Raw genomic sequence first — 9120 nt, 5'->3', positions numbered from 1 at the left:
AATAATTCTTGATGAACTAATATCATTACTCACACATCTCTTCTCTTCTCTTCTCCCACATCAATAACCTTATCAATCTGAGATTAAGCACAAGCCAAGCCACGCCAAGCCACCGGCAACAAAATTTTGCTACTTTCATGGGCTTTCTTGTTGAAATTACTCGTGTTGCTTCATGGCCACTTACTCTCACTTCATTTCCTCTTCTTTGAAGTTACCCATCACTCGTTTCCACCTTCTTTTAATTTTTCTGCATACCCTCTTATAACTGTTAAATAAATCCCCCAAATTGAAGTGGGTTTATCAATCAGGATCGATCAGTTTAGTCAAAAGCTTCAAACTTGAAGTGGGTTTTCACCCAAATCGATCAATTACATTTTACCCAAATCGATTAATTTGAGTCAAAACCCCCAAAATACAAGTGGGAATCGATTAATTTCAATCAAACGCCCAAAATTTGAAGTCGGTTTTTTGTTTTAGAGCTTTGATTTTCACCCAATCTAAATGGCATCAGTGTTTTTGTATCATGTGGTTGGGGATCTGACGGTGGGGAAGCCGGAGCTGGTGGAGTTCACCGACAACGAAACGGTGGAGGCGGCTATCAGAGCCATCGGAGAATCGACTGACTGCGGGATTGCGGTTTGGAAGAGGAGATCAGTGCAAAAGGGTTTGATTGAGAATGCGGAAATGAGGCATCAGCGGTTTGTGGGGATCTTGAATCTGCTCGATATTGTTGCCTTCTTGGCTAGAGATGATTGTTTGAATGATCAAGAGAAAGCGTTGAAGACACCCGTTTCAGAATTTGTTGTTCCTGATAATACTTTGTTGAAGGAAGTTGATCCTGGCACAAGGTTAGCTTTGTATTTTGATTCCTTAAATATATAAGCATATATTATTATTAGTACTATACATTGAGCACACTTGATTGAGTAATGTGTTAGCAGTTTGAGATTTCAAAAGTGGTTAGTTTAACAAGATTAGATTTTTGATGGGATTAATCTAGATTTTGGGGTCAGAGGGTCTTCTTGATGTGGTCTGTTTGTGTTAGTTTAATAAGATCTGGTCATTTGCATATGTGTCCCTTTCTACTTGGGTTAGGTTTAGAGGTTGATTGCTGAACCTGTCAAACAGGTTAAAAATAGATAATTATTTTAAGGAAAATTGGTTTTAAATAATCCCAACTATGCCCTATTGGCAAATAACAGTCCAAACTTAACACTTGGCTAGTAGCGATCCCAACTAAATGTGTATTTGTTTCTAACGATCTCCAACTAACGGAAAGTTAACTCAGTTAGTTTAATGCTTACATAGCACGCCTACTTGTCAAAAAATTGCTTACGTGGCGGCTTACGTGGCGTAGTTTGATTTTATTTCTCTCTCTCTCTCTCTCTCTCCCTCTCCCTCTCCCTCTCCTGTAGAACCGTCACCGCCACCATTTTTTCTCAAAGCTGCAACTTCTTTATCAAAATCATCTTCCATGGCCTTCTAATTATCCAAAGTTATCCTCAAAATCAAGCACACTAAAATCGTCCCTAAAACGAGTCATCTGCTTCCGATTAACCCTAAACACGTTGGTAATAAAGTTTCAGATCCAGAGGATCTGATTTTCGATTCATCTTATAAACCGATTCTATCGACGATTGAACGATGAGCATTATGCTCGTAATATCTCGAACTTGAAATTGAAACCCTATGGAGAACGGCAACACGTTGGTGATGAGTTGATTTGAAATTGATTGTAAATTCTGTTGTTGAACCACATGTGTGTTCAATGAGTGGGTAAATAAAAGTTAGCGTTAGGGTTTGAAAGGTTTCAACCGTCGTCGTTGGGCCGGATGCAGATTAGGGCTTTCGGTGGTAGCTCATCGGAGAAGGTGATGGCGTCTCGCCAAATAAGGAAGTGTTGGCAGTATTGGACCGAGAAAAGGGGAGATGGGAGGGAGTTGTTGTGCTGCAAGAGATGGTGGGTTGTGGTGGAGGTGGGTGATGGCCGGCAATGATGGTGACTGTCATGGAGGTGGGTGGCAACCGGCTGTGGTGGTGATGTTTAAAAAAAATGCTCCAAGGATGAAGATGGTCCGTTAGAAAAAATTTAGATTATGATATTGATTATTATTATTATTATTATTATTATTATTATTATTAAGCCTTGTTGCCACGCAAGCTGCCACGCAAGCAATTTTTGAACTAGGCGTGCCACGTAAGCATCAGACTAACGGAGTTAATTGTCCGTTAGTCGCGGACTGTTATAAACAAATACATCTTTAGTTGGAATCGTCACCAGCCAAGTGTTAAGTTGGGACTGTTATTTGCCAATAGGGTATAGTTGGGATTATTTAAAACCAATTTTCCTTATTTTAATTAATAAAAAGTAATTTATATGTTTTATAATCATGCATAACACATTAGTTATTATAAAGTTCAAAAGACAAATGCCTGTTTTGACCTATGCCTTTTGACATGCTACCAACACATAAATGGTATAAAGGAGCTTGCTTAATGGGTCAACCTGTGCATGTTAGCAAATGCATATTGACTATTATACCCTTCTCTTTCTTCTTGCACTTCAAATTTTCATATTATAATGCATGTTTTAAGGAAAGGGTTTAAATTTCATAATTTTTAAACATGTATGTTGGATATTATGTTTTTTTTTTCTTTTTTTTGTTAATATTATATTAGAACAAGTCTTGAAGGGATATATGAATTATCCATATCTTTTAGACAATCGAAAAATGGATGATGATGAATGATAACACTTTCCCATAAATGCAAGTTGAAAATGACTTTTAAATATTTAGGGGAGTCTGTGTGGACCATTGATTTAAATGTTGTAGATGTCACACTTCATAGAAAGTAATATCTCTATCTTTTTCTACATAATAAGTGTTTAAATATGATCCCAAACTTGTGTTATTTTTGTTGTAACGACCCATTAATTCACATTTCTTTTTTATGCTAGATTAATAGACGCATTGGAAATAATGAAGCATGGGGTGCGACGTCTTCTTGTTCCTAAAAGCATCGGGTGGCGAGGCATGAGCAAACGCTTCTCAATTCTCTACAATGGAAAATGGCTCAAAAACATCGATAGCAATCCAAACATCACAATCCCCAACATCAACCGATCTTCATCGTCAACACCAACAACCATAATCCGGGACAAATATTGTTGTCTTTCACGCGAAGACGTTATCCGCTTCTTAATCGGTTGTTTAGGAGCATTAGCCCCCCTTCCTTTATCCTCCATCTCATCTCTCGGAGCCATAAACCCTAATTACTGCTCAATCGAAGCCTCATCACCCGCAATTGAAGCTGCACGTAAGATCCCGTGTGAACCAAGCGCGTTCGCAGTTGTTGACCCGACGGCAGACGGTCAACACAAGATAATTGGGGAGATCTCGGCATCTAAGTTATGGAAATGTGATTATTTAGCTGCGGCGTGGGCGCTTGCTAATCTTTCCGCGGGGCAATTTGTGACGGGTGTGGAAGATAATCAGTCATCGCGGTATCTTCCTGATTTGGTGGTGGCTGGTGGCGGTGACGGTGCGGGTGCCGCCAATGGTGGCAGTGGTGGGCGGTTGATTAGGCAGAGGACGTTTAGTAGCAGGAGTATCGGGTTTTTTAATCATAATCCTTCGAGTAAAAGTTTTGGGGTTAATAGGAGCATGTATAGGGGTCGGAGTGTGCCTTTAACGTGTAAAACGACTAGCTCGTTGGCTGCAGTTATGGCTCAGATGTTGTCGCATCGGGCTACTCATGTGTGGGTGACTGTGACTGAGACTGAGAACGATGACGTGTTGGTTGGGTTGGTTGGGTATGCTGATATCTTGGCGGCTGTTACCCGCCCCCCTGCCGCCCCTATTCCCGAGGTTCAGTAGAAGCAAGAAGTGAATCAGGAATGTAAATGTTAAAAAGACTTTTTTCTGGTTGGAATACTGTTTTTGAGTCGGGTCGGGTCGGCTATGTTAAAGAATGGTTTGGTTGTGGTTCGTTTTTAATTCGTGGTGTGGTTTTTGCAATGGTTTCATCTTGTGGACCTTCACTTGGTGAGTTGGTCTTGTCTTTGTTTTTTTGTTTGAGGTCATATTTGTTATAAATAAATAAATTCAGGTTGTGTATGATATGTTGTTATATTTTCATGCATGAACTATGTTGCTTAAATGCATAATATATGAAACTGTGATGATACAGTGCAACTTTACAACCTAAATTGGTGTCCTTCGGCAGATGTCTTATGTGCTGCACACTGAAACCGGTTTAGGATCTGAAACCTGCTTCTAAACTGAAACGAATCTGACCCAGACACCATTTTGGTCTCACCCAACCTAACGGTTTGTAAATTGGTTTATGCATTTAAGTTTTAACTCTACCTACTCGCACCAATTTATGTTGTTTCGTTGGTTAGCAGGTTGTTGATAGTGATAAAGGTTCTTAGTTATTGAAAGAAAAAAATAACACCCCATAGAAGCTTTTCACATGTGTTTGCATTTAATTACATATGCCTCGAATTTACATATATGAAACCATAGTGATACAAATAATTTTACAGCCAAACTGAAGCATAAACAAAACCTGAATTCCAAACTTGACTCCCTTTTGCTTTCAAAAGGAAACATATGCCTGCTGACTAGAATGAATCACAACAATTTAAACAAACTCCACACTATTCGTCTGATGAAGATGCTGAAGCCTTTGATGTTAAAGCATGGATTGTAGCTTGAGTGCTAACCAACTTATCTCTAAGCAGCATGTTGTACTCGTACAGATCTTTAAGGTTTTTCTGGATTTCTGGAATGCTAATTTCGGAAGCCACCTTCATTTCTACCAAAACAAACATATAAATTATGAACATGCCAATTTGGGTTGTCCTTTTCACATTGGTCGGTCAACTAGCCCAAAAAAAGCTAAAATGGGAACGAGTCAAATGGGTTGAAAGTATTGTAATAACATTGTTTTTTGTAATCATAAACGGTAAGCCTCGCAACCTGCGCAGGTTCAAGTGACAGGCCAAGTTGGCCCGATGTATAATTTGAGTTAACCCAAATCAACCCATATGCATAAAATTTTTAACCCAAATCAACCCATTATTTGAAGAATGGGTCATGATTGCTACCCATAACAAACGGACAAAAAGGGATGTGGGCGGGTCAACCAACCCAGCGCAACTAACTAAGAACGACACTTTTCAACCATGCCCGTCATTATCAACCCAACCGACCCACCCATCTTGCAAACTCTAGGTTCAGTCATTATAGTTACCTAATGATGGTGGAAAAGGTATATCATCAGCACCCATAACTTGTTGATCTACATCTGATGAACTTGTAATACTGTTTCCATTTTGTTCTACCTGACAATTTACATCCCTAAATACCTGCAAAGGAGATGTATACATGCAAACTGAGTGACGAGTTGTTTTATACAATACTTAATGTCCGTTAAATGAACAGTTCATCTTGTCCTTGACGGACACTGCCAAATGATTACCTTGTCACTTGGTGTGGTAACTTTATTGTTGAAACTAATGGTATCCCTTCGTATTTGTTTCCTTTGCTTAACGGATGAAGCTGGCCCACCTTTAGGAACCGCAAAACAATTGCAGCATTCCATTTCCACTGAAACTGAATCTTCAAACGGTGATATTCCACGACCCCATGTAAAACTTACATACTTCCTTAACTGGTTCCAATAATAAAACAAATCATTCAAAATTTTAAAGTGAGTACACAATACAAAATAATTAAAAAAAAAAACTCATTGTTAGTTACATCCAACCATCTAAACGAACATATTATAGAATTAAATAAGATATCATAATACCTTGTTCCACCGTTCTTGGGCTTTCCGACTGTTTCTAATACTTCTCATTACCGCATCCTCGTGTCGGAATCTCTTGAATCTATATTCAAACTATAAAAAAATCCATAATTAGATCATATAGAACCTCCAAAATAACTTTACTCGCAAAATTAGAATTGAATATAATATAACCAGGTAATACCCCCGGTGCGTTGTGCCGGGCTGATGGTGTAGTCAACAAAAAAAAAAAAACCAAATTTGTCAACGCTTAAATACAACAAATTTACATATTAAAAAAACAAAAAACGCGCGTTGTGGTGACCAACCGACACAAATTCGGTTGATACTGGGTTACAGCACCGAAACTAAACCAAAAAATAATTACATTAAGAAAATATGCTCATGGACGCTTTAAAACAACACAAATTCGGTCAGTATTGGCAACACTGAAACTAAATTATAAACATAAATTCGTAAATTGTAAGCCTAAGAAATGTATTAAAAATCCCCTTTATCAATGCCAATAAGAATAATTATTACCAAGTATAATTTAAATAACAAAAAAAGTTTGCTGATGCAATGGCAAAGACTTGAACTTGCGCACCTACCACAACACCACCAAGTTAACAAACTTAACAACAACCACCTGACTATCAGAACATATTTGCAATCCTTCCAAACAAAAAACCTAAAAGACAAAACAGAAAGCTTCTTTGTGGTACCAAGATTTGATCTTTATCTATATATATAATATAACCTCACTAGTCATACATTGAAAACACTAATTATTTATAATAATCCTGAATATTCTGGACAAAAATTATAGCTAATAACTGTTTTTTGTTGAAATGCATATACAAAAAGTATTTGAAGGGAAAAGGAATAAGAAGCATACTTACTTGCACCAACAGGTAGAAAAATATGCCAATACTAACACAGTACAAGCCACCAAGATCAGCAAGAAAGCCCACTGCATTCTTCAAATAATAAAATGAGTTAGATAACTATGCTTAACGCATCATATCTATTAGGACTTAGGAGTGTGCACGAAACCAAAATAACTGAACCGTAAACCCTAATAAGTAATAACCGAAATAACAGAAACCAACAAAAAACTCATAGTTTGGTTTTTGTTTTAGTTTGGGTTTGGTTTTACTATCAACCGAAAACTGAAGCAAACTTTGTAAGACATTAACAAATGGTGTGGCCCAATAGTTTCAAATCCAAATGTGTAATAATTAATTAATCATTTAGAAAAGGAAATAAAATATCAGGCACAATTCATTATTTTGGGTCATCTTTTTCGGCCAAAAACTTTCAAGCCCAGATGATTGATTCACAAAAAACCGAAACCGAACGGTCAGAATCCAAAAATCAAATTTTCGGTTTTTGGTCTATGCGCACCCTTAAGTTATCTTTTAAAAAACAAATCTAATTAAAACAAATGACTCACCTGGCCCAAGAGTGCTCTGATTATCAATTTGCACAATGTAAGACGAAAGGAAATTAATATGAAACGTTGTATTGACATACCCATCACTAGAACCTTCTAGAGAGGCCCGAAGCTGACTCGCATCACTAAAAGATGAACCCGGAACAAAATCATGAAACAAAGGTTGTATAAGTCTAAGATCATGTTTATTCCGGTATATTCTCGGAAACAAATTAAATTGCAGAATATTCGGATCTCTTCCTCTATAAGTAACAAACTTTGCAGTATTCGTACTTCCATTCTTTAACGACCCGCTAACATAACTCATATGTTTCTTGTGACGGCGGTCCCTGGCAGTCAACTTAAAGTCAAACCCAACAGCGACAGCTGGCACGTTTGGGAGGTCAGCAAAGTGCCATGAAATGTATATGTTGTCGCTAACGAGCTGGCAATCGTTACATTTAAGTGTTATGGTGGGCCCGTTTGTGGTGTTTTGGCATGAGAAGTTGACGAATGTGGAAAGTGGTGCGGTTCGGGAGTCGATAAAAGCGGGGTTTCCGGTTATTAAACTAACGGGTCCGTTAAGGTTGGAACATGTCATAGCGGAAATGGTGGTTATGTTGAATTCCATGTCGTTATGGAAGGATGCTAAATCGGGTGCGTTTGTTGCGATTACACTGTGTATTTCAATGGTTCTCATTGATATAACTTGGTAAAGTAACCTGTGATGAAACCGTATACTTTTTAATAATGATAATTAGATAATTTGTTACAACAAAACAAAAGTAAAAGTTACTCACGCAGCAAACAGACCGATAAAAAGAATCCAACTGGCAATTGAAAAGGCTCCACCGAGTTCCGTCTTTCGTTTCTTGACAACCTTTTGATCATCCTACACACATTTATGACAATGAATGATGTATAAGCAGCCTAATAATGATATTTGTTCTCATTGAAGAGGCGTTGGCTGAACCCTAAAAGCTAAGATGGTGAAGTTACTTAAGGTCTAAGATAGAAACAAATGAAAGATCTAATTAAGAAACATGAAAGCAATCAATCAAGAAAGAAAGAAAGAAATAGGTACCAGCCAATGCCTAGTGGAGAACAAGACATCCAATCTGGTAAGCCACCACCTGATCCTGAACCAGGGGGTCCTGCCATCACCCAGGCTCCCAAACCTTAGAAGAAAGCAGAAGAGGAGCCAGGAGGCAAGCAGCACGAGGGTGGCTTCAAGGAAGACAGCCTGGGACTGGGTGAACTTCTTGATGGTGTCGAAGGCGAAGATGTTGTTAGCTGGGATGTTGATTGAGTAGTCCACCCCGGACCCCACGGAGAACTGCTCTTCAGGTGCCCCGGAGATGCTCAAGGGGCGGCAGACGCTGCTGTTGAGGAAGTACCCGGGGTTGCAGCCGCACAGGCTGGTGTTGTAGCCGAAGGAATTAGCTGCTGGACATTGCTGCTGCATCTTGTCTTGTGAATCTTGGAGAGGGTGAAATAAACAACGGACTTTTTCTCTTCTGTGGCGTGTCTGGATGGAACAATTCCAATTCATTAACAACCCAAACATGTTGTCCATGTTTAAAGGTATACAATTATATAATTATTAATTAATGGGTTAAACATTTCAAACACTATTCTTATATACGGTAGAAACTCTATAAAATAATACACTTGAGATCATCAAAATTTATTAATTAAAAGAGTTATTAATTAATCGATAAATTAATAATTATTAATTTATATTTTAATTAATATTTTATTAATTTATAGTAGAATGTTCTGACTCACCCAGAAGAAAATGTAGTTGCACAGTTGTTGACTGATGAAGAAATTATTGAAAGCGTTATTGGAATTAATAAAGATGATATCGATGAAGAAGATGATGAAAG

At 38.0% G+C, this 9120-nt stretch overlaps 2 protein-coding genes across 2 annotated transcripts; one reads left to right on the top strand and one right to left on the bottom strand.

Moving 5' to 3' along the window:
* Window positions 1-499: 499 nt before the first annotated feature.
* On the top strand, window positions 500-4119 carry LOC143605979 (CBS domain-containing protein CBSX6-like). Its single transcript, XM_077081907.1, has 2 exons — window positions 500-848; window positions 2960-4119. Exons 1-2 carry the CDS (start codon window positions 502-504, stop codon window positions 3876-3878), a joined length of 1266 nt encoding a protein of 421 aa, XP_076938022.1. The 5' UTR covers window positions 500-501; the 3' UTR covers window positions 3879-4119.
* Window positions 4120-4502: 383 nt separating this feature from the next.
* LOC143605980 (uncharacterized) lies at window positions 4503-8807 on the bottom strand. The gene is made up of 8 exons (XM_077081908.1): window positions 8316-8807; window positions 8032-8123; window positions 7253-7953; window positions 6699-6769; window positions 5821-5910; window positions 5488-5679; window positions 5260-5374; window positions 4503-4821 (listed from the first exon to the last, which is right to left on the bottom strand). The coding sequence occupies exons 1-8, from the start codon at window positions 8805-8807 to the stop codon at window positions 4664-4666; spliced, it is 1911 nt and encodes a 636-aa protein (XP_076938023.1). The 3' UTR covers window positions 4503-4663.
* Window positions 8808-9120: the final 313 nt, after the last annotated feature.

This window comes from Bidens hawaiensis, unplaced genomic scaffold, assembly GCF_021521415.1.
Source record: "Bidens hawaiensis isolate Kalapana, Puna unplaced genomic scaffold, B.hawaiensis_p1.1 tig00072324_1, whole genome shotgun sequence".
Classification (NCBI taxonomy): Eukaryota; Viridiplantae; Streptophyta; class Magnoliopsida; order Asterales; family Asteraceae; genus Bidens; species Bidens hawaiensis.
The sequence above is the reverse complement of the archived record's forward strand: the minus strand, read 5'-3'. Positions and strand labels throughout refer to the sequence as shown.